At 39.6% G+C, this 25,027-nt stretch overlaps 3 protein-coding genes across 5 annotated transcripts; 1 reads left to right on the forward strand and 2 right to left on the reverse strand.

Moving 5' to 3' along the window:
• The first annotated feature begins 1,140 nt into the window (after positions 1-1,140).
• On the forward strand, positions 1,141-10,914 carry cd151l (CD151 antigen, like). 3 transcript variants are annotated; one of them, XM_079466429.1, is made up of 8 exons: positions 1,141-1,317; positions 1,857-1,937; positions 2,803-2,994; positions 5,064-5,138; positions 5,234-5,338; positions 5,426-5,584; positions 9,594-9,680; positions 9,921-10,914. In XM_079466429.1, the coding sequence occupies exons 1-8, from the start codon at positions 1,159-1,161 to the stop codon at positions 9,978-9,980; spliced, it is 918 nt and encodes a 305-aa protein (XP_079322555.1). In that variant the 5' UTR covers positions 1,141-1,158; the 3' UTR covers positions 9,981-10,914. The 3 variants fall into 3 exon arrangements, with proteins under 3 accessions (XP_079322555.1, XP_079322557.1, XP_079322556.1); XM_079466431.1 differs by having other exon boundaries at positions 1,212-1,639; positions 9,921-10,901; XM_079466430.1 differs by lacking the exon at positions 1,141-1,317 and adding an exon at positions 1,345-1,656 and having other exon boundaries at positions 9,921-10,704.
• A 1,015-nt stretch (positions 10,915-11,929) lies between these two features.
• On the reverse strand, positions 11,930-19,321 carry LOC306899910 (uncharacterized protein). Its single transcript, XM_079466493.1, has 15 exons — positions 19,194-19,321; positions 18,870-19,017; positions 17,728-17,915; positions 17,552-17,656; positions 17,253-17,367; positions 17,020-17,161; positions 15,043-15,172; positions 14,784-14,939; positions 14,647-14,684; positions 14,514-14,543; positions 14,121-14,293; positions 13,352-13,758; positions 13,071-13,170; positions 12,735-12,984; positions 11,930-12,409 (listed from the first exon to the last, which is right to left on the reverse strand). Exons 2-15 carry the CDS (start codon positions 19,008-19,010, stop codon positions 12,345-12,347), a joined length of 2,040 nt encoding a protein of 679 aa, XP_079322619.1. The 5' UTR covers positions 19,011-19,017; positions 19,194-19,321; the 3' UTR covers positions 11,930-12,344.
• Positions 19,322-19,779: 458 nt separating this feature from the next.
• taldo1 (transaldolase 1) lies at positions 19,780-25,027 on the reverse strand. The gene is made up of 8 exons (XM_079465451.1): positions 24,772-25,027; positions 23,117-23,240; positions 22,150-22,257; positions 21,662-21,793; positions 21,103-21,278; positions 20,642-20,839; positions 20,415-20,560; positions 19,780-20,141 (listed from the first exon to the last, which is right to left on the reverse strand). The coding sequence occupies exons 1-8, from the start codon at positions 24,866-24,868 to the stop codon at positions 20,109-20,111; spliced, it is 1,014 nt and encodes a 337-aa protein (XP_079321577.1). The 5' UTR covers positions 24,869-25,027; the 3' UTR covers positions 19,780-20,108.

The following is a 25,027-nucleotide window of genomic DNA, read 5'->3' on the forward strand; positions in this document are numbered from 1 at the left end:
AAATTGTCTAGTTAAGTAACAATCGTAAAATAAACGTGTCGCTGTTTCTATCTTTAGACCACAAAATGAACCATTTTCATCAATATCACAACTTCAGGAGATTTGGAGATGGGTGAATGGACAGGAATGCTTTAATGAATCATTTTGAAGTGAATTGGCTCGATATACTCAATTTTCTTGAAAGAACCCCAATAGAATGGACCCCATTTGAGGGAAAATTGTCCTTTTCTCTGAAAGATTCTTCAAATAAATGTATTGTTACATTTCTAATCAAAACAGTGTAATTCCACCCAAACATGTGGCAGGAAATGTAGGCATTTGATGAACACTATGACCTTCGTGAAACTTAAGGTGATAAAACCCCATATTTGTATTGATGAAATATGTCTGTGATCAGGGAGAACACAGTTGCATTGACAAAATCAGAAAGCAATTCTCAAACTGTGATTTGTAATGCTGGTGTTCTGTGTGCTGATAGCGCCCTCAGGTGGATGAATGGACCATGACACAATTCTATAGGAGATAAATATATATAGGCCTATTTAAACATGCTCTTGTATGTTACTCGTCATTGATGCATGTAAAGACATTCAGTAGTCATAAATGACCAATTCATTTTGTATTCTAATTTTGTTTTAGAATCACATATGCCGATGTATATACCCCCAAAACAAAACTATCGTATCAAAAAAGTTCTTTCATTGGTTCATATTTGTATCCTGTTTTAAACTGCAACCGAACAGCGTTTAGAGGAAGTAAGAGAAGGCAGAGGCACGTTTTGCAAATAACCAAATTCAACAAATCGTTTAATAATAATAATACAAATATAAAATATGAATAGTTTTATTATTAGACACATTAGCCAAACACAAACGTCTGTCCTGAAAACAACAATTACCCACAATGCAGTTTGCAATGCAAATTTCCACAGAATATTACAGTTTTAATAGAAAATGCTGTTGCTGTCAAAATTCGACTGTTTTACAATGTGTATAATAGCAACGCAATGTAGCTACTAAAATGCTTTCTGTGAAACGTCAAATACATAAAAAATTACAAATGGAGAAAACCGAGCGAGAGTATTTGACTGTTTATCCACAGAAAGAGATTTTGATGGTAGAAATGATTCATGGACGAGCCAGAGATAACTTATAGTAAATGACGCACAGCAGCGCCCCGCGCAGGCGCACAGAGGAAGCGCCTCAGGCCTTGAGTTTCACTGCAGCTGATGACTTCTTCACTTCGCTCCTGGACTTTTCTGGAAAGTTTCGTCAGTCGAACTGTAACTTTGAGGGCATTTTCGGTGTTTGTTTGAAGGTAAGATCAATATATTGATACGCTTCCGTGCTCTCGCGTGACCGCGGCTGAGATTGGGTCGGTGATCGTGTCTGATTGTATCGATCAGTCCGATCTATAAAGAGCTCGGATGTGATGTAAGGACTAAAGCAGAAGGGACGCTCGAGATTAAACACATCGCTTCAATAACCTGCGCGACACTTTAAGTCTTTTACACGCGTGGAAGTGAAGAGTCTGGCAGGATACTGGCGTGTCGAAACAAGTCTGTGTGTATGTGGCGTCTAAGATCGGACTCATCTGATCTCATTCTCCTTATTCAGTTAAAGCAAACTTTACACTAAAGGTGATTTCAAATGAAAGGTTTGTGTTCACAGTCGGTCCTTCAAGAGCTGTTGTGTGTTTGTCTTTCATTAACACAAATACCAACGTAAAGCGTTTTCAAATCTTACATTCACTGTTTGTGCTTTTGTCAAACAATCCATTGATGTTTAGTAAATGTGATTTGAATTTAGGATGTTTAGGAAACATTGTTGAATTGTTGAATGTCTTTGTTTCTCCAGATGATGGCCAATAAGGAGAAGGAAACATGTGGGACCATCTGCCTGAAATACCTGCTCTTCACTTTCAACTTTCTGTTTTGGGTGTGTGTACATTCTTCTGTAAGCTCGATGGACCCATAAGATACATCTATGAACAAAGCAAAACGTGCTGTAAATCTTGCTCACGGAGGCTTAGTTGAAGGGGATTCTGTACGAACGATTTCATGGAGCAGATTTTAGTTACTATTGTCATCGACGCAAAACTCACAATTATTACAGTATGTATATTATTGCGTGTGAGTCACAGGGATACGGGTTACATGTCCACTAATGGACGACTGATATGGGTTGTTTAATGGCCGATTGAAGAAATGTAATTATAGTAAATGAGAAACATACGATCAATTACTAAATTCACATTTATTTTCCGTTATATTTCTGCAATATTCTCTTAATTGTGCAACATTTAATGACGTAACACTTCAGTATTGACAATTAGTGCAGTTTTTTTGTTTACTACTTCAATAATCCAGCAGAAGATTATAGATGAAGTGTATAAATAACTTAAAACTAATGTAATTCCTTAATATCGATATACAGTTACTGTACAAATAAATCGGATTAAGTTATTTTACGCAGTATGTTTCACTTTCTTAAATAAGGTGAAAGTTTATAAATAATTATACTTGACTGATAAAGATGTATGTCCATTTTTCAGTTTTGTCTCTGTGAAAACAATACAAATAGCACAGCATTTATTTTTAAGCTAAACGATAAAATAGAACAGAATAAAACTTACATTCCAGTCCACACATTAAGTTATCGTGGACGGTCAAATGCGGTGGATATTAAATACGAATATATAGATTTTTAAAGCATATGAAGCAGTCTGCAAATCTGCAAGATATCAATCGACCACTAATGTCCACCATATGAATCTGTGGTGTCTTGAAATGTGTGTTTTCAGTTGGCGGGGGGTGCGGTGATGGCTGTGGGCATCTGGACGTTAGTTGAGAAGAGTGACTACATCAGCCTGCTGTCCTCAAAGATCTACGCCGTCTCTGCATACATACTGATTGTGGCGGGGGTGATCGTCATGGTAACAGGGGTTTTGGGCTGCTGTGCCACCTTCAAAGAACAAAGACGCCTTCTGAGAGTGGTAAGAAACCCACGTGTCCTCTGGGACCTCTGAGGATTGGATTTCCAGTTCTTAATATATCTCTTTGGTGTAAATATATATGTGGGTGGTACAGTGGCTTACTTTACAGAGCGACCCGAGACTGAAAGAAGTGAACGTATCCAAGTTTGTCCATAGTCAAATGTGAAAGTGTAGTCCGTTGGGACATAAAATGCCCTCCTGTTCAAGTTAAAGTACATTATGGTCCGCATTAGATGAGGGTGTTCACATATTTTTTGGCCTTTTAAGCAGTGTTTCCCAATCCTGGTCCTGAAGAACCCTCAACACTCCACACTTTACAATCTCTCTACTCAAAAAACACCCGTTTCAAAAAGTACCCAAGACTTTAGGAGAGTGTGACAGATTAGGCTACGTTCACATGTTATATTTACATTTCTTCATTTAGCAGACGCTTTTATCCAAAGCGACCTACAGAGAGTTCAGGGAGCAATATGTCAAGTCAGCTTTATTTATATAGCGCTTTTGAAAATCATCATGGTTACAAAGCAGCTGCACAAGAAAACATTGACTATAAGTAAAACATAAAAGGTTATGCGAGTCAAAACACAGGTCAAATATCAGACACACAATAAATTCCTATATACAGTGTTCATTAAATATAACTATAAAATTCTAGCAGCCCCCCGGCTGATGTCATACAGGAGCAATAGTATGACAGGTGCTAATAGAAAGTTACTAGTTTCATCAAAAGTTTACTAGTTTTGACAAGGCAACAGAGAGTGTCTTTGCAATAATCACGTCTAAATAAACTACAATACTCACTTCTCTCTAGAAATGTGTTTTAAAGTTATTGAAAGTGAAAATGTAACTTTTATTTATGCTAAACTGACATTCCGGTCACTATTTGGATTTTTCGTGCTCGACCAATCGCCATCATTGCACATTGTTCTTGTTGTTATGGAAACAACAGGTCTCACTACACTAAAAATGTGTATTTTTTCCAGAATAGTTTCAACTAAGAGCTGCAGAAACAGACTTTGCGTCGCTCAGGAATTTTTGATTACTCTTTACTCCATGGGATTATAATGTAAAAGAGTGACATTAAGGATGATGGGGTTGTCCAGGACCAAGATTAGGAAACACTGCTTTATAATGTATTACCCAACACAACCACACTATCCATAATGAAAGTGATACACTCTATATTTTATAAGTTACAAGCAGACAATGTGTCTCTGTCCATATGCAGAATAATGGGGTTTGCGAACTGTACAGTGGAATGCCTCTGAATCCATGTTAGTTCTGACTCATAATGCTACCCGTTGTGTGTCAGGCATGAAATAATACTAATATCCGGCGCCTCTCCCTTCAGTGCTCACGCCCACTCTCACACTAGCTGTTATCAAAGGACGATCATGTTAAAACGCTATAAAGGCTTATAAACTCATAAATATAGCAAGAACAGCTCAATCCAGCAGACAGAAAATGACATGCTCTGTGTGATGCGTGACCATCATTTCATTCAAATGATTGTGCACAATATGTAGACTTCTTGTGTTAGCAGAAGCTTCTGAGTTTGACTTGACTACAGTTTTGCATATAATTATTCCAGAATCATTCTAAAACTACAATGTTGAGATGATGGTTGGTGAAACAGTGATATTTGGTAGTGTTGCAATGACCAAGGAAAGATCATATATTTTGTATTGTTTATAATAAGTTCTCCTTAGTTTTAGTGTGTGTTGTTAATACAATTGAAATCGTTTTTATTTCAAAGTAATGTATGGTTTCGGCTGAGTGCATCCTACATTTTCCTTTCGGTGCATCACTTTATAAAACCTTTATAAAGAGCATCACAGTATAACCAAAGGAGCATTTTATTTGTGTTGTCCTTCAGAGATCAAATGTATTGCAGTTGTTTCATTTTCAAAAGTTGTACATTATGATCTTGTGTTCATGACAGAACTATTAGATAACCGTCTCAATGAGTAAATCGGCCTCATGTTCTCTGCATGAGTTCACAGCTACACTACATAACTGAACCTACGTTTAATCCGGTTAACCAGAAAACCCTTTTCTTTTGTCGGCAGTATTTTGTTCTGCTGCTGTGTGTTTTCTTGCTGGAGATCTTGGCTGGAGTTCTGGCCTACATTTATTACCAGCAGGTGAGTGACCCTCCTTGTTGTTTGTCTGTTTGTTTGTTTTCTGAATAAGCAGCACTTTTTCTTCTGTTACCCTTTCTGTATCGTTAATGTTGTAGCTAAATGAGGAACTGAAGGAGAACCTGAGAGAGACCATGGTTCAGAAATACAGTCAGCCCGAGCAGGATCACGTGACGAAGGCTGTGGATAAACTACAGCAGGAGGTCAGACATCGGTGTGTTTGCAGACATATGTGTGTTATGGTGTCCAGCAGTGATAAGTGAAGATGAGTGTCTTTCTCCCTCCGTCAGTTTAAGTGCTGTGGTAGCAACAGCTCCTCCGATTGGATGGAAAGTGTTTGGATCCGCTCTGAAGCGAGTAAGAAGCGTTTTGTCCCTGACAGCTGCTGTAAGAGCCCCTCTGAACTCTGCGGTCAGCGAAACCATCCTTCAAACATATATAAAGTAGAGGTGAGTGAATTATTCTCCCGATCACAGAGCCCTGCTTCACAAGAGAAGCTGTGCATGAAACATAATCGCAGCTGTTTAATTATAGCACCAGCCCGCTCGATTTAAGCATGATTTAGTAGTGATTAGGGCATTTTTTTCACCAATCTTGCAATTGCAATACTTTTGCACCTTTTCTTCTGTATTATTTAATAAAGAAAATCATTATATCATGGTAGACAACACAATATTAGACAGATCAACCATAACCTATAGGCCAGGTTTAAGATGATATTAGTTGATGCATGAATTGATTTACATTTTTATAGAAACCAAAGTGCAGATTACATATATATAAAACAAAACTGTGGCTTTACCACTCAGTGATTTTGATAAAGCACTTTAATGACTGTGAGTCACTGTAATAAACACATGATACACATGTTGATTGCACTTAAACACTGTCTGTTAGCTTGCTAGACAAACTTTAAATAAATAAGTAAAAAAATAAACTATTAATGAGGGATGCAACGATAACATCATTTAGTGAGCCGATAAGTACCGATATAGTTTCATAGACATACAGATGCACGCAGCAATTTGAAGACATGCATATCTGTATTTCACACTGCCGCAGCGGTGTCGCTCCTGCAAGAGCCTCTATCCGGGGCAGTCACAGCCTAGTGGTCAGAGAGTTGGGCCTGTGACCCGGGGTCGCCGGTTTGATTCTCAAAACCGATGGGCAAAGGTATAAGTGCCCTTGAGCAAGGCACCTTACCCTACTTGCTCCACAGGGGAACTGCAGTAATAGCTGCCCTAAGGCGAATTCCGCTCCGGGTGCATGCATGTTCACGATTTGCAGTGGGTGTGTTCACAACTCACGGGTTGGGTAAATTGCAGAGGACCATACCTGATAAATAGGTCTCTTTCATCTGTAGTTCACACTGCGGTGCCTCCCTGCAGGAGCCTTTATCTTTTTTCCACACCGCCACAGCAGTGTCGCTCCCGCAGGAGCCTTTATCTTTACTTCGCCTTATACCTGTGGAAAGGAGTGCTCTAGGCTTGGGCAAACACAGAGATCGGAGCCCTCTCCCCAGACAAGGGGGAGTGCTCTGGGTTCAGAAAAGAATACCAAGCTCAGAGCCTTCTCCCTGGACAAGCACGCCAAATACGCATACCATATTCTCCACTTACTTTCGATGCTGTCTATTTAATTATGTAACAAAGGCGAACTCGTGAAATAAAATAAATATACAATTTCGATGTACCCAGATCCCTCTAATTTTGTTAAAAATCTTCACATATAACATATTCTGCAAGGGGTATGAAGCTTATGAGCAGGACCGTAGTTTAGGATGGTTTTCCAGATGCTCGGAGTCCGAGAATTGCCGATTGCTGTTTACAGTTGATATTAATATTTAAATCACATTAAAATTCCATGTTAATCACTTTGGATATCTAAAAAACTTTTGGATGTAACTTAATATGGTGGTAATCAAATTACAAAGTAAATATAATTAAATACTCAAATGATGTATTTTAAACACGTAACCAAGTTATATACACTGTGTGCTCAAGTATTAGGCAAGTTGTGTTTTTGAGGATTACTTTTGTTATTGTACAACTACAGTGCGCTTGGTCAATCCAAAATGTTAACAAACCCTCAAACCTGTACATTTAAGTAGTAAAAGTGAAGTTTGGGCTTTTTTAAGAGAATATCTGTATGTACACCATTATTAGGTAACTTTTAGTGTGCAGAATTATTACGTGAAAAACAAAGATTTTCCCGTCTCACTTTTTTATTTTCACCTGTTAAAGTGAGAATAATGAACAAACTCAATTTACAAATAAACATTTCTGAAATAAAAAAATAACAAAATTCAGTGACCAATATAGGCACCCTTCTTTTCGATAACAGTCACAAGCCTTCCATTCACAGAGTCAGTCAGTTTCTTGATCTGGTCAGAATCAACTTTTTGTGCAGCCACAGCCTCCCAGACACTGTTCAAAGAGGTGTACGGTTTACCTTCACTGTACATTTCCTGCTTAAGAAGGGCCCAACAGTTCTCAATAGGGTTCAAGTCAGGTGAAGAAGGGGGCCATGTCATTAGTTTTTCATCTTTAAGGCCTTTACTGGCCAGCTACGCAGTGGAGTACTTTGATTTTTATGCAAGACAATGCTCCATTACATGCATCAAAGTCTTCTTGAAAGATGCAGACTTTTTCCTGTACCACTGCTTGAAGAAAGTGTCTTCAAAAAATTGGCAGTAGGTCTGAGAGTTTATTTTGAGTCCATTTTCAACCCGAAAAGATCCAGCTAGCTCATCTTTACTCATCTAATACCTGCCCATACCAGTACCCCACCTCCACCACGCTGCTGTCTGAGTCGGAGTGGAGCTCTGTGTCCGTTAGTGATCCAACGGGCCCATCCATCTGGTCCGTCAAGAGTCACTCTCATCTCATCAGTCCACAAAACCTTTGTAAAATCTGTCTTCAGATATTTCTTGGCCCATTCTTGACGTTTCAACTTGTGTCTTGTTCAGAGATGGTCGGGTTTCAGCCTTTCTTATCTAGGCCATGTTTATGAGACCCGGAGGCAGCCGCTATTTAAAAGCGGCAGCCGGCTTTCTACCGCCTCCGTTCAGCCGCCGTTATATTGAAGCGGCCCGTCGGAGTTAAACACTATTTTCGTGCGTTTTGCTGCCGCTTATTGTGTATATATATATAAAATATTTCTAGCATGCAGTTTATAAAGAATAATGATTCATCAAACCAGACAAATTCGTTTTGCGTTTTAATTCCACATTTCAAAGTACAGTAACTGTGTAGAGCACTGAAATGTAAATAACTGAAAAATAAAATAAAGTACTAAAGAACATGCAGGTTTACAAAAAATGTTGGTAAAAAAACATTACAGTCAAATTAGAACACTAACAATAATTGTTAATTTAAAGAGGTCAGCTGTGGGATGAAAATAATTAGGCTACCAGTAAACATTATATTAAGTAATGAAGATATTTGGTACCAAAGAATGTGCAGGCAACCAAATAATAACAGCATACAGCAAATTTAGTCTTACTATCAAACATTGCTAAACCTCAGTGTGTCCTGTAACAAAGGCAAAACAGCACGTGTCAGCTAACACTTGATAGCAACTTTAGCTAGTGGATCAAAAGCATACTTGTTCATACAAACAAAAAATATAAACATCGTTACTTTTCTAACAGAAAAAAAAACTCAACGCCTGGAAGAAACCAAGTAGCTATTTCAGAAAGTTAATAGTTATAGCGGCAACTTTGTAAACAACGCTAATTTAGCTCGACTAGTTAGGCAAGAACAAAGATGACTAGAAATTTAAAAAAGATAAACAAAAACAATGCAAAAAATGAACTTACTTAAACGATCGTAGTTGATGACTATTATCTGAAATCTGTATCTTGATCCTCTCTTCAAACAAAAACGTGTGATGATCTTCCAGGATCTGCTCATACCATTTTACAGTTTGCATACCCAAACTATCCTTGTTAACATGATGACATTTACATTTAGGCATTTGGCAGATGCTTTTATCCAAAGCGACTTACATTGCATTATACTATACATTTATACACAGGTATCTGCAATCCACTGGGATCCAACACACAACCTTGCGCTGTTAACACAATGCTCTTACCACTGAGATACAGGAAAGCTAAAACAGTATGACATAACAGTGTATCACCCGCTTGTCTTTAAATAAGACAATACTCGCTTTAACTCCCTTTCTCTTCGTGTTATTTGGCATCAGTTTATCAGGAAGATATGATTTTGTCTTTTTTGACTCGCTGTAGCCACAAACATTTTATGCAATGTTTTTTTAGCAACGAAAACTTTGCTATTGACTCCATTGTCAAAGGTGTTCAAGATTCGTTCATTTTTAACCCCACCAGCGATGCAGTACAGCAACACTTGGCACATTGATGTAGAATGTCACTGAATGTCAACAGACTATGAGGGAGTATCCCACAACTGATTTGACTTGTTTGTTTTTCAGGGCGGCTGCATCACAAAGCTGGAGAGTTTCATTCTGAACCACTTACAGATCATTGGCGCTGTGGGAGTGGGCATAGCTTGTGTACAGGTCAGCCAAAACACCTTTCATGTGTTTTACAGAGACCTTCTTCTATACTAATAAGTAGTTAGTGTATGTTTGATATTACCACCGCTTCTGCTGAACATGGTAAATATGATGCAGTATGTGAAAGTGTTTTAACTATCGGCTCACATTCATTATTGTTTGACAGTTTAATACGCGGATATGATGAATTGTGTTTGTATCAGATCTGCTTTCTAACGTCTGCTCTGCCTGTCTGTGTTTCAGATCGTGGGCATGTTTTTCACCTGCTGTCTATACAGAAGTCTGAAAGCAGAGCCGTACTGATGAGACGAATATATGTGTTAAACAGAAACAATCCAGCATTTCATGAACCTTCCATTCTGCAGATCAGAATGAACATGTTTATACTTCAAGATTATGACTACTACAACTGGCACGGTCCAGTAATAATGCATTTCAAGTACTACTGAACTGACATGACTATTCAGACCCGTTTTCCTTATTGTTTTCAAATATTCAAGAGATTTTAGTACCTTAAGTGCGTTCTGTTTGTATTTTATACATGAAACAACAAATATCTGTCGTTTTCATTGATGTGTGCTTTTTTATGGAGATAACAGCCGTTATTTTAAATATTTCATGTAGAACAACATTTAAGTTTTTCATTAAACTTGACCATGAATTTAAAAAACAAAACCTGTACCTCCTTTAAGTGTTGTATGTTTAAGATGAAAACAGCTTTCAGGGTCTGGCATTCTGTTGCACTTTTAAAGAACTTTAAACTTTAAAGCCTTCAGATTGTGTGATGTAAAATAAGAATGTCCAGTTCTGTCATTTAACACATGTAATTGTGTGAAATCAACTTAAAAGTTATTCGAGAGATATTCAACCTCTATGAACATGAACCTATAAACATTGTACGCACTAACCAGATGAATTCTTTGTTGCTGTAAAACCATGGTTAGTTTTTAAAAGACAAAGGTATTTTGCAGCTAATTTCAATGCCAATTCTTTTAATTGTGTTGTCAATGTACTTTGCAGTTTTTTTAGCTCACTTTAAGCTATTGCACACATTTGTACATTTGTACAGTCCAAGCATTATTGACCCATGTTTCAGTATAGCATGCTGTCTCACACAGTCTGTATTTATGCATGTATACAGTTTATTAGAGGTGGGAATCTTTTGATACCTCATGATTTGATTTTTGGGGTCACGGTTTGATAAAAAAAACGATTTGATGCGTTTAGATTTTATTCCATTTTGCTGTTTAGTGTTAGTTTTTATTTGACTGCTATAGACAGTTTAAATGCCGGTTGAGACTTTAAAGAAGGTCATCATTGTTGCCACTTTCTCTCATTCTGTATTTATTGCCCCTAAAGTGAAGTACACATAGTAACATACTTTAGGGGATTCCTGTTTGCAGGCTGTTTCCTCTATGCTCTCATATAGGCGCTGTATATTGAGTGAGAGGTAGTTTAGAATGAATTATTTCGTTTGAAGGTTGTGATTTGCTTTTAACCATTTTTATGGATGTGTTTTAGGCTGATTAGATCTCCCTTATGGTCGTGGGGCTGGTGGAACGTACGTTAGTGACCATTAAAAGTGGTTCTGTTCAACCTTTTAGAGCATCGGTAGGGTTTTATGTCACAAGGGCATCTTCTAATTCTTACAGTTCTCACAGGTAACATCAGACTTTCTTTCATCACCCTGGACTTGATCATTGTCTTTGCCATTTTGGCTATTTTTCCATCCGTTCCATTTCCATTTTCTTCAACATCTTGCTGGTTTTGGTTGGAAAGGAAACAGCAAGGGTGGTCTGATGAGGACCATCCTTAGTGGGTCTTTTTCAGATCTTATGGTGGTGCAGTAACACCCTCCTGTTGCATGACAATGCCTAGCTTCATGTGGCAAGAGTCTGTAGGCAGTTTCTGGATGATGAAGGCATTGATGCCATTGACTGGCCCAAGCATTCCCCACATCTAAATCGTGTGTGTGTGCGCGTGCGTACGCTGGACGACACCAGGCGGTTAACAAGGGTACAGTGCAAAGTGCAGGGCAACATTTTGTACATTTTGAAAGATTGTCCTGTGGGGGCTGGATAATAGTTCAATATAATCCCACTATATTTATGTTTTAAATATGAAGCCCATCACATGGATAAAAGCCCTTTTTAAGTCTGCTTGTAACAATGAAACTCTGAAGCTCTGAGACTGTATAACAGCACACTGCAGCATAGAGATTTTCTGCAAAATCAAGGTAATAGTCAATTAAGTGAATTGGCAATACAAGTTGTGCTTTAATGAAATATATTAATTTGCGAATAAAATTGTAATAGTGATTAAAAACAACTACACAAAGACACAGATATCATTCAGACATTTGGTACCACTAAAATGAGCTTGTTAACATTACTTCTACAGCATCAATTCATCTTAGAATACATTAGTTAATGCATTTACAAACTGTTTCAGCATCTGCAGTTGTAAACATTTGTTAATACACAGTGAACAATTGTATTGACATTGAAGATTATCAGATGTTTAGAAAAACGATAATGCTAATTGTTAGTTCATGTTAGCTAGTCAATGCATTTACTAACGCTAACTATTACCATATATTTGACAGGAAAAGGTAAATGTAAAGATGATATTGTCAGTCCGTGGTGAAGAAGAGGTCATGAGGGCCCATTATGATAGCATGAGCACAGTCAACAGGGTCACAGCAGTTACCCAGAGCACACGTTCACACGGATCTATAACAGAAGAGAGTTGTTGCAAGCAGTGTTGGGAAAGTAAAATAATTACCAGTTACTAATTAAATATTCAATAGTGTAATTAGGGTAACAGTCCTGTTTCCCATGTACATACTGTGTACTTATTACTGTAAATATACTAACTGGGTAATAACTAAGCACTAACCCTGGACCTCAACTTATATCATGTAGTTACCTTATGCTACCCAGTATTTTCTTTGGTAAATACACTGTAACTACACTATAAGTACACGTTAATGTAAAATAATGTACTAATTACTTGGTTACCAGTTACACCCAACACGGTTGGAAAGTATACACTTACTGCAAGATAACAAGGTTGCGGTGGTTTGGCTGGTGGCAGGCAGATTGATGGGTTTAATGGTTTGGGTTGGTTTAGCTGTGGTGGTTTGTGTGGCTAGCTTTACGATGGAAACCGGCCCTGAGCGTACTTTATAAGTGCTGGTTAGAATGCTATTTACTAGCGTCTGCCCGGATGATTTGGTACACGGGTCTGCACATCTCTGCGTTTCTTTGGTGGTCACACAAAGATGCACTTCACACTCGACATACATCTAGAAAGACAAAGGTATCGAGTGTAAACACAGCAATGCAAAACTGATCAAGAATTCCGCTGAATACAACATATAGGAACACATACCATGTCTCCTTGTATTTCCATAGAACTAAGATATAAGCGGTAAATGCGAACAGTTGACGTCGACGTCAGGACCTCTAAAGTACCGTTTCCAGCTACACACCTGAAACACAGACAGGCGGACAAAGAGGAAGGGACATGAAGCGGATGTGTTGATTTACCAATTGCAAACATGCATCACATTTGAATGTACACAGATCATTAAAAGAAAACTGTATTCTCAAATAAGGTCTTTGACATTGTGCTCCCTTACAGAACAATATGATGTTGATGTCATCACTAACCCTTGGCTGAGGAGTGGCCGTGTGTGAAGAAAGTCACTTGTCTCTGATTCCACACAGCGGCCCACCATGAGCTCCGCACGGGCCAATGAACAGTTGGAAAACACATGCAGGTCCAACATGTCCAGCTGGTTTCGAGGAGTCCGCACAGACCGTAAACTGCGTAACTGTGCCTGCCGTGTGTCAGCAGCCATTGGGCCCTCGCCAGGGATGTGAAACTCCAGCCAGAAGGACACAGCACCGAACGTCTCCACTTCTGACGGTACAGAGATTTTATAGTTTGGACCTACGGCTTGCTGGCTGGAAATCCGGCAGGCGAGTGGAAGAACAAGACTGGCGTCGCGGGTGATGGTCGAGTTGGAATTAACGCTGCGTAAAGTGTTGGTGTAGAGCAATTCTGACCCCAAGTGCTTTAAACATCAAAGATTTCGGAAAACAAAACAATGGATCGTTTAAATGCTTCATTCTTTTTAAAAGCAGCTCATGTGAATGTGTGTATTTCACAGTGCAACAAAGTTTTGACCTTTCTATAGATCTTGTACAATTCTGTGGTACTAATTAAAAAATACAAAAAGTAAAGAAAGACAAATGTGTGGTCTTACTGTATATATTCGTTTGATTGTACAGATGTTTAATCTTATGTAACACCTGCATTGTCTTCACATGTACACATAAAGGAGTGTCTCAAGGACAATTGATTGGTTTTCACTGAGGAAAGTCGTGGTGTGTTTTGTCAATGAAATAATCCTGATGAAGAAAGAAAGACTCGTACCACTGTTTTGGTGCCACAGCCCGTCAGAGAGAAGGTTGTTGTCACGTGTGTGCTGTTGTATAACACTGGACATGTCGGGTCATTCAACTGCAAGCCAGTGAGATGAAGATCCTCCAGGAAGGAGATGGGCAGCAATAGAGACATTTCCAGCTTCCGCTCATTACATTTCAATTCTGAGAGGCAAAAACATGCAAAGACATAACTCTGTCTTCGACATCCACCTTATTTCCCACTTTGGAAAGCCGCCCACTGTTTGTCCCAACAGCGTCCACTTGCATTTTCATTTGCACACATTCAAGTTTGATACATTTTTAAACTGGATAAAGTGTCTTCAGTTTGAACTAATTTGATATAATATTGTGTTCCAGTAAAAGTTAGGAAAATATTCATTACCTGTTCCCGGGGGCAAAGGGTCCGTTTGTGCTAAAAGACAAGAACCAATCAAAACATTTACGATCGATAGCATATGACCCCCATTCTTATTTTTTAACATACAAACCGAAAAAGAACATTAATACAATCTTACTTTGCTGGAGCCACATACACCTGATCTCAGACTGCAGGCTGTGAATCAAACAGTGAAGTGTTAATCCGAGCCGTCAACCATCAAACTCGGTTTGTGATCGATTGTTTTCATGTTCACCCGCACAAGCTGTCAGTTACCTCTTGGTGTTTGCAACGAAACAAACGGAGAGCAGATGTGCAGACGGATCATGACCTCTGACCCAGGAAAGTGTTGTGGATGTTTGGGACTTCAGAGTTGTTGTCACGGGTGATACATAAAGGCCTGGAGGACCAATCACTGTCACTTCTGTCACTCTGCAGTGAAAAAAAAGAGCAAAGAATATCAGCTGATGTGCATGACTACTGCCTAAAATCACGTTTGCACGGTAAAACACACAGAAGTGTGGTACGGTCTTACTCTTGCACTCGTGAGTAAACTGTAATGTTGACATGGACCTCCTGAAAGGGCAGCACGTGCACTAAAGAGCCGCTGGCTGGGCTCACACCTCTGAACTCTGGCACTGATGGGCAGCCCGCTTCGTTCTCAACTGCAAAAAGTCAAATCAACTTTATTTATATAGCGCTTGTTTCATTGTTACAAAGCAGCTGTGCAAGAAAACATATACGATTATACAGACACAGATTCATACACATAACACACAACACGCACAGCGGCCATCACTGAGAACCACACACACAAGATAAGGAGACAGAAACACAGGTCAAATACTAAACAGACTATAAATTCCTATATGCAGTGTTAATTCAATCATACTTCTAGCAAAAACACATACACGAGTTATATTCTAGAGCAGGGGTTCCCAAAGTAGGGCTCGGAACCCCAGGGAGTCGAAAATGTATTTCAAAAAAGAATTACTTTATTATTAGGAATACCGTATTTAAGTGTAACAAAACATAAAAACATTAGTTATGTTCAAAATAAGACCATGCAAATAAAAAGTCATCAGCACATTGCCCCTCGATCGTGACCCCTGAGGTGAATATGTCACAATAGCAACCGCATTAGGTTAGGTTCAGCAAGTGAATTTACAGCACCACCTTAAACATTCCTATATGTGTCCATAAGCATAAACATTCCCATTGTTACGGGGAGCCAGAGACGTTCGGATCCAAATGCAGGGTTTATTAACAGAATGGTCAAATAGGCAGAGATCAACGACAGCGTAAGGTATGTAGGGGATATCCAGAATCATAAACAGTCACAAGCAGAGGTCAGGCAGCAGAGAATCGTCGTCAATCTCAAAGTCCAAAGTAATACACGGAAAGGCTAACTACCGGACCAGCTCGGAAATATAGACTGGCTAAACAAGACTTCGCAGTGTGTGAATGATTGAACATGGTATATATAGAGAATGAGACTAACAGGGTGATGACACACAGATGAATGTAATCAGTGATGATGAGTCCGGAAAGTGAGTATGGGAAATGTAGTTTGTGAGTGAATGATAAGCTTGATGTGGAGTGCCCTCTGGTGGTTCTCAAGGGCACTCCAGCTGGTGACCGTTACACCCGTAAATTCAGGATCTTTTTATTTGTCGAAATGAAACGTTGGTAAATATAGACAAAAGACAACGCAGGGAGTCCAGCGGAGAAGCATCACAAACAGAAAGGCCACCGTCCTCAGGGACCAAAAGAGCCGGTATTTGCAAAAAGAGGACACTCATCGGCACTCAATCTGACCATCTGTGGTAATAGTCGATGGATTATGTATAACAACAACAAGTGAAGTCATACAATGTTAGACTGTGCTCTTTTGTGTTGTCCTTAGGCCTTTCTTTGGATCGACCTGATTAGCGCACGTGTGCAGTTGCACGCAATGTTTGCATAATTTAGCCAGCTGCGAGGATAGTGGGGGTCTCGAGTCCCTGGCACTGTTATTTTGGGGTCGCAGGCTGAAAAGTTTGGGAAACCCTGTTCTAGAGAATATATTCATAACACAAAATATGTGCAGGAGTCCTAGCTTTAAGAAAACATTTGTCATCAATAAAAGCAAGTCAAATGTAGGCCTAAATATTCCTTGAAAAACGAAGCTAAACAAAATATCTTTAAATAGAAATGTTGAATTACTACTAAATGTATTAACCTGAATAATAAAGTGACAAAACAATTTAACGCAAAAAAGATATGCATATAAACTATAACATAAATAAAATGAATGGTCATGTCTACAGGGTTTATGAGCTACTACATTATATTCCCACAAAGAATGATATATTGGGACTTTTTTCACTTTGTGGAACACAGCGAGCATATTAACTTTTCTATGAAATGTCTCTAATTTAGTTTTCTTAACATTTTCCGTTTGTCAACACAATGAAGGTCTGCGAATATTCTGCAAGTTTTAAAAGATTTGTGAATCTTGTGAAAGACAAACCAGTTATCGAGAGCTGCAGAGATACGGTGGAGAAAGGTGTTGCCTCGCTCAGAATCACAGACGAAGGAAAATCTTCCACCATCACCTCCACTGTATACTGACCCGCCGCTGCTTCACCTTCATACAGCAGCGTGCACGTCTCCTTTAACACACGTTTAAAGAAAACAAAACGTTTGAGAACCTGAAATGTGTCCAAATCCAAATCAATTTTAGACAAAGCAAAGACGGCTTACTTTGTTGAGCTGCAAAAATCCGCCAAGGTTGGTCTTCCCATACCGACAGCGAACCGCATCTCCATCCAGATCCAGAACACTCACAGGGATGACCTGACGACAACCAGCACGTAACCTGACACAAACAGACCTGGAGTTTCAGCAGGTGTCTCTACTGTTTTAGATTAGATTCAACTTTATTGTCATTACACATATACAAGTACAGTGTAACGAAATGTAGTTTAGGTCTAACCAGAAGTGCAGTTAGCAAGTGCAGGATATACAGTTAGTATGTACGGCAGTGGAAGTGTTGTCTTTACCGGACGGGAGGCAGCAGGGCGGCGTATGGAGGACGGTTGACGTTGTTTGTGTCGGATCGGATGGACAGATCGGCTCTTGTGTACAGTGACACGTCTTCAGTAGACCTGAAGAACACAGTGTGAGATCTCATCCTGTCCACGGCTCATTTGTTTGGATAGAATCTATCGGCTCTCACCCGAGCTTATAATTCCAGGTGTGGTTTTGGGCAATGGTTTTCTGCCACTGACGGAGGCACCAGCCGGGTGAAGGTGACAGTCCTTTCAGAGGAGAGGAGTTGACCTGAGGAGCGCAGTCCACTTCATTACACAACTCCTCCAGGGCTGGACAGGGCAGGCTGGATAAAACACTGTAATAAGCTTTGACCTGAAGAACAGAACACAGATCTGACCACTCAAACTCTTTCTCTGGTTACCTGCAGCACAATGTTTGTTTTCCAGAACTATTGGATTTTTCAGGTCGAAGCTGACGCTTTCCCATTGCAGACTGAATCAAAATATTGTGCTGGGAACAAGAGTCCAGGCAGTAATGCAGAAGCCACTTGATGTGGACAAATGCAATGGCATTAAGGTGAACGCATATTAATGCATTCAAGCCTCTGTACCACTGAGCCTTTTTCAGCTTTATGTGTTTTTCGAAGGCTTTCTGTTTCCACTTTCATGATTTGGGATCGATCAGATTTGTGCGACCTGTACATTTTCTTGTACTATATACTGTAGTGCTGTTCTTATAACAACAATTGTGTGTGTGTGTGTGTGCAATTAAGAATTGCTTTCTATGTAGCTACAGATATTAAAGTACCTACAGTATCACACAGCTTACATCTAACAGAAACTTTTGATTTCCGCCCTAAAATCGAAACGACCCCCAAAAATGAAAATTCTTTTATTGTTCCAAACCCGTTTAAATGACATTGTTCCAAAAAGATATTTTGAAGAATGTTTGTAATTAAACAGTTTTAGCGTAAAGATATCAACCAGTGAACAGAACTGTTTAGCTTCCCACACATCAGATCTTATTTCTGTGTTCAACAAATAACTTTCTACAGTGTTTGAAGCACTTGAGGGTGAAGAAATGATGACAGAATCATTGTTTTTTTGGCGTACTATACCTTTTTATATTTTTTGGAAATGATTGAACTAGTTTTTGCAAAAGACTTTCTCTTGACTTTATTCTTTCATTTATCAACACGTATGACCGTATACACTTAAGTTTAAAAGTGAAAGCAGGATTATTATTTAATGGCATTCCAGTGAACTAAATTCAAAGTTTATATCGACACATTTGAAACTACTGAGTTTATAACAAACATAATCTCACCTTCTGCAATCCGTCCTGAATAAACGTTTCAATGTTAACAGCTGCACCAAAGCTGAATCCCTCAGTGATCCGACCCAACGACAGCAGTACACCGAGAAGCACAACCAGAGGCCAGAGATTGACCCTCATCGCACCGCTCATACAGCTTCTGATCCACCAAACAACAGATCTTAACACTTTATTCACTTCCTATGCATTTACATTTCCTGATTTAACCCAACTGTAGGTCTCGTGAACATCCAAACTGAAGATTTGGCTTAGCAACCGATCCATCTTACCCTTTAAAAACCCTCGAATTGCGTTAAATAAAGAGGAGACACCTACCCAGCTAGAAGATGACCACTGTCTCTTCCTTTCAGATAAGTTCTCTTCTGGTGGTATTATGTTTGTATTACTCTCAGAATAAATCCAGCGCTCACTTGTAAACACGTCTTTCTCCCCAACAGTAATGTGAAAGTAAGATGACGGGAAATTTGATGCCAAACTGGCTTGACAAGAACTGTAAAGGAATTTTCTTACATTGTCAAAAACCTTTCGTGTCAAGTTGTGTTAATGCCAGGAACAATGGACACCACACACAAAATAAATCACATTTTCAATGTCCGCAGGCTTAGGTCCAAGCCTTGACAACATTTATTTACGGTCTCATTAAATGACCGAACCTCAAAATAAGGAAATATAAACAAAAAGGCTCCATTATTATTTATTATTGTAATCTTTGCCCATGTCAGCATAACCAATTAATGGTTTAATAAACTTTCTAAAACAACATTACATACAATGTGCCTATAAAAGCTGCACACTTGGGAAGAACCTAATTGTATTATTATTGATATGATTCGCTCTCTGTAGGCTTATTGATGGTAGAAAAACACACAGACACAAGCTTACAAAAAGATTACAAAAGAGCTACAGAAAGATTTTTTTATTATGGGATACAAGAAAAATAGGTTTTATCCTCGGAATGCGTGTTTTAACATAATACCGAAGCACAATAAGGCATTGCTTATTACTTATTATAACATTGCCAGTGTATTATAAACTATGCTCAGTGTTAAGCCCCGTGGTCCTACAGTAAAATCACTACATTTGCTGGTTCAGATTGTTTATTAAAATGTGAATGACACACTGTATCGGTTTATATGCTTGAACTAGACGTTTAGTCAGACTTTCAGTGCAGTTAAAACAGCCAATCAGAGTTCAGCATAGGTTTGGTCCTGAACGCGTCACTCTTCCTCGCTACTGTCCGTTCTTCGCATTAAACATCCTTTCCTGAAAAAGAACACCACACTCGATTTGCACAAAACAAGACTTTCACCGTTACAGTCATGACATTGTTGCTAATCTTTGTGGCGAAGCGTTAAATCAATGCAACTGAAGGTGATGGGCTACAGTTTTTCCTTGCATTCATTGGATCAATTCCCTGCAAACTCCAGATTCACTTGAATAATTGCCATATCACATCATATCAAGTCAAACTTGTGATTGATAAATCCATTCATATCACTAAGGCGCACGCTGTTAAATCACATTTTGTTTTTCTACCTTAATCATGGTCTCAAGTTTGATGGCGTCGGCTGCAAATTTGCGGATGCCATCCGAGAGTTTCTCCACAGCCATGCGTTCCTCATTGTGCAGCCAGCGGAAAGTCTTCTCATCCAGGTGAATTTGCTCCAGATCGCACTCCTTCGCTGGAAGGAAAAACCACAGATGTTGAAGTCATTTCCAGCTGATGGACGGCTGAAGAAAGCTGTGGATGTGCCGGAGCTCACCTCCCTGTGGCGTGAGAGAACAGGTCACTGCGCTGTGGTCCTTGCTGAGCTCTCCCAGCAGCCCGGGAGAAATAGTGAGCAGATCACAGCCTGCCAGAGCCTTCACCTCCCCTGTGTTCCTGAAGGAGGCGCCCATCACCACTGTGCTGTAGTTGAACTTTTTATAGTAGTTGTAGACCTTAGTCACACTCAACACGCCTGTAAAAAACACAGTGCTGTTAAGAGCAACAGCTGGGGTCAAAAGACATATGTCCCTTTACGCAGGCCAAATCTAAGTATATAGAATTGCATTCACTTCACACACACGTTCAGAATGCAAACTGCTCTAAATGTTCAGATTTATTGTTATTATTGTTATTATATACCAAAACACCATTCGATCCCCTCCAGTTTCCTTTTGGGTGAACTATACATCATTACACCGAGCCTCTCGTAATGTCTCTATGATGTGAGAACATTACCTGGATCCTCTTTGGGTTCGTAGTTTTTGCGCTCTGTATTTTCCTTGTACCAGTCCAAGATACGGCCCACAAACGGTGAGATGAGGGTGACGTTGGCCTCTGCGCATGCCACCGCCTGAGCGAATGAAAACAGCAGAGTCATGTTGCAATGGATGCCGTGCTTCTCCTCCAACTCCCTGATAAAAGAAACAGATCAGCTGACAAGGTCTCGTTTTAACTTCATCAAAAAATCTAATGACACTCCTGACCGCTTAATACTATCAGTTCAACGATTTAAAAGTATGTTTATTCAAAGGTAAATATATACTAATACTATGTTTTTAGTGTTCTGTATGGTGAAAGAAAACAGACGGCAGACGCCTGCAACTAGGTGTAAATGCCTTTGAAACGTTTTCAAGACATTCATCTGATTTCTATTTAATTCCAATTTATTATTCAAATCTTATCGGTTAACGCTTCATTTTGGGATAACTAGTGTCTGTTCTCGGTTAGGGAACGTAACTGAAATGAGCATCACTGGACACTCGGTTCTCATATTGTGTGCGAGAGCCACACTTACCGTCCAGCCTGAATGCCTTCCCATGTGGACGAGAGTTTGATGAGTATCCGCTTTTTACTGATACCCGCTTCCTCATAGAGCGAGACGAGTCTCTGAGCACGAGACACCATCTCGTCTTTATCAAACGACAGCCTGAAAAACACATCTAGTCAAGACATTTCGTCCTTCCTGAAATACTAAACTGATGTCACACCGACAGTCGTGCTTTTCACATTTACATTTAAGATGCAGAGTAAACACGAAGCAAGAATTAAGTGTGTAAACCTTATTCAGACCATATTCACTGAAGCAAAATTGGTCGGTCTGAACTCTAACCCAACAACTTCACAGGACCTCGGCAGCTGCATTATAGACATGCACAACGCTGGCTAAGACGACAGAAGCATTGCTCAAGAGCCGGTGTTTCTACTGTACGACAATCCGTCTGCAAATGGAAAAACCTCAGGACTGTTATCAGTTATCTGGGCCTGAGTTTGATCTTCTCTTACCGTGCATCAACCTCAGTGGAGACCCTGCCAGGAATCTTCTTCAGAATTTCTAAACCGAAGGCGACAAACAGCTTGTCCATCGCATTGGTCACCTGCTCTTCCTCTGTCCTAAAATGATAATACGAAAATACATTTACGTAAAATGACACAAATATTAGAAATGTAGGCGACAATGGAGTAGTGCTGGGCAATTCATCGAAAAGTAACCGAAACCGACGCCGGTAATTTTCCCATGTCAGTTATTTCGATTGCTTTCCCTTGAACATCCATGTCGACGGGGGCCGCTACCTTGTTTTTTTCTTACCAGAGGAAAAGAGACTTAAAATACCGCATTATATTTGGGCTTAGACATATATGCAAGACAGTATTAGAAACTGTGAGTGGTCTACTTTTACGTACGTACACTCACAATAACAACAAAACGTTGCGACTTGGCAAAATAAAGAAAATGAACAGGGTGTGTTATCAGCCGCCTCCGTCTCCGTCTCCGCTCCCATATTTCTAAAACTGATCCAGAACTCTGCAAATACTTATCACACAAACATGAAACGCATGTCTAAAGAAAGCTTATAATGTCGACTTTTAAATGATCCGATTCAGATCGAAATCAAATATTCCATGTTTATGTAATATGCATGCATGGAAGACATGTACAGTAATATGCATGCAGACTGATGGTTTGTGTTGCATTTGTGCTCCTGTCTTCAGCGGCAACAGATGCAATGTTTCCATAATGTTCAATAAATATCCATAAATAGTTTGTATATCCTTTGATCATTTTAAAATAATACGAGATAAGAAATGTTAAATAAGAAAAATGTCAGCGAACTACGAAAAGTAAAAACAAAATAATCATTCGATAACCGTGATCGAGAGAAAATGTTCAATAAATCGAGATTTTGATTCCAAGCCAAATCGTACAGCCATGCTATGGAGCACAGCACAAAACAGGAAAAACAACTCCTACCCTCCATTGGCCGTCCCAAATTTGATGGCCTGCTCCACAAGGTGCTGGTACGCCGGCATCTTAGCGGCAGCCAAGATAAGAGATGGATTGGTTGTGGCATCCTGGGGTTTATACTCTTCGATAGCTGCAGATGAGGGAAAACAAGGAAATAATGGAACAGGATATATTCTCTATTCTCCTATCATCACGTTACTTCTGAAATTGATCATAGTAGTTAACAGCTGTTGCATATAGATCTTTATTCTGTAGTCAAATATTTGTGAATTACAATTCTTTATATTTGTGCATTGAACACACACTAAACTTAGGACTGTATGAAATAAGCTTGGTTTTCTTCTACCCTTCTGTTTAGTTTCAAAATCAAGTAAACCAACTTAAACTACAGCAGAATTCCAGCGATTCTCCTTTTCCTATAATGAATGAATGAATGAACACACCGACAGTACATTAAACCAATCCAGTGGCTCTTTTTAGTCGTGTATATTATATAAATCAGTTACTAGACAAGAGATCAGACCGGCCTTGCTCTGCTCATCATGATGACAATGCAGTTTGATCCAACACGGTTTCCTTGTCTTAAACAAACATAGTGTGAAATCACAGAGCAGCGCTGGATAGTTTCACAAGACGGTGTTGGGTAACTGGAACGTGATGCCAGCTACACCCGTATGATTCATCAAACCTGTCTGGACTTCACAGTCTCGGCCAAAGCTAGAAAAGAACTTCAAACGTGTAATAAACCTCATCTTCATGTTAAGCCACATCTATGATCTGATGTGCATCTTCAGCACTTCTGTTTAAAGGCGAGATGTCCGCGATCAATACGAGATACAAAGAGCAATGTGGACATCAAGCAGGTTTTAGGGGTGAAATATGGCACATGGTGACTGCCATAAAACCCGTCACAGGCATGAAATAACAATGAACCATATCTCCATAGCATTTACCAATATGAAGTTCAACATTGGCTAATGCGTATAATGAATGTGTTGACCATTGCCCGGGTATAATGTAAAGCAAATGTATAAAGAAATGAATCAGATTGGCCTCTTGACTGTAAGATCGCATTGTTAACCGTGGATGTGGATTTCTAACAGCATCAAGGTCGTTCGTACTTATTTTACAAGATGCTTAGCTGCTACTTAATTCATAAATATGTCATCCACACATGGACATTAAACATCTCCATCAGATCACTAACGCCCACTTCCTCGTGTTCGCCTTTGACCAATCAGGTATGCGTACTGAACGGACGTCATCAATATTACATTTAACTCCAGGATCGCTTCCGGGTCTCGGCGTATTACATTTAACGCCAAAAACAAACCCGTCCGCTGACCGAGGTCACGTGTTTTACTCTACGCAGAACTATCACGCATTCGTGCACGTTTTATAGGGTCAAGCTTTACAAATGAGCATTATGCACTTCGTTCCGTTTCTAACTTCCACACGACCGTGAAACGCTTTCATCGCTGAAGAATTACGAAAGTTAGTTCCTCATATGGCGGCTTCACTTTACCCATCAATGATTAAGCGGTAAACCTTATCGAGCAGGTTAACAGACATGTCATGTAGTTCATCGAGAAGACACGTGCATACTCGTAAACAACACCGAAAGAACTCAATACGTTTCGCGAAGTTTGAGCAACACTTGCCGTTAAAGTCGCCCGTATCTGCGACGACCACTGTGTATTTCTTAAGCTGCTCCAGCGCAGACTCCATCTTCCGCCGTTTGTCCGGTGAAACAGACATGATGACCGAGAAAACCGCTTTTATACGAGCCCGCAAACACAGTGAGCACCGTCAGACAGAGAGAGAGAGAGAGAGGAGAGCACGGGGTTTCTACGCATGCGCACTCACAACAATCAGGGTGCTCGCTACGCCCCCTAAGGGTTTCCTGCAGTATAACAC

Source organism: Barbatula barbatula (assembly GCF_947034865.1).
Source record: "Barbatula barbatula genome assembly, chromosome: 10".
Lineage (NCBI taxonomy): Eukaryota > Metazoa > Chordata > Actinopteri > Cypriniformes > Nemacheilidae > Barbatula > Barbatula barbatula.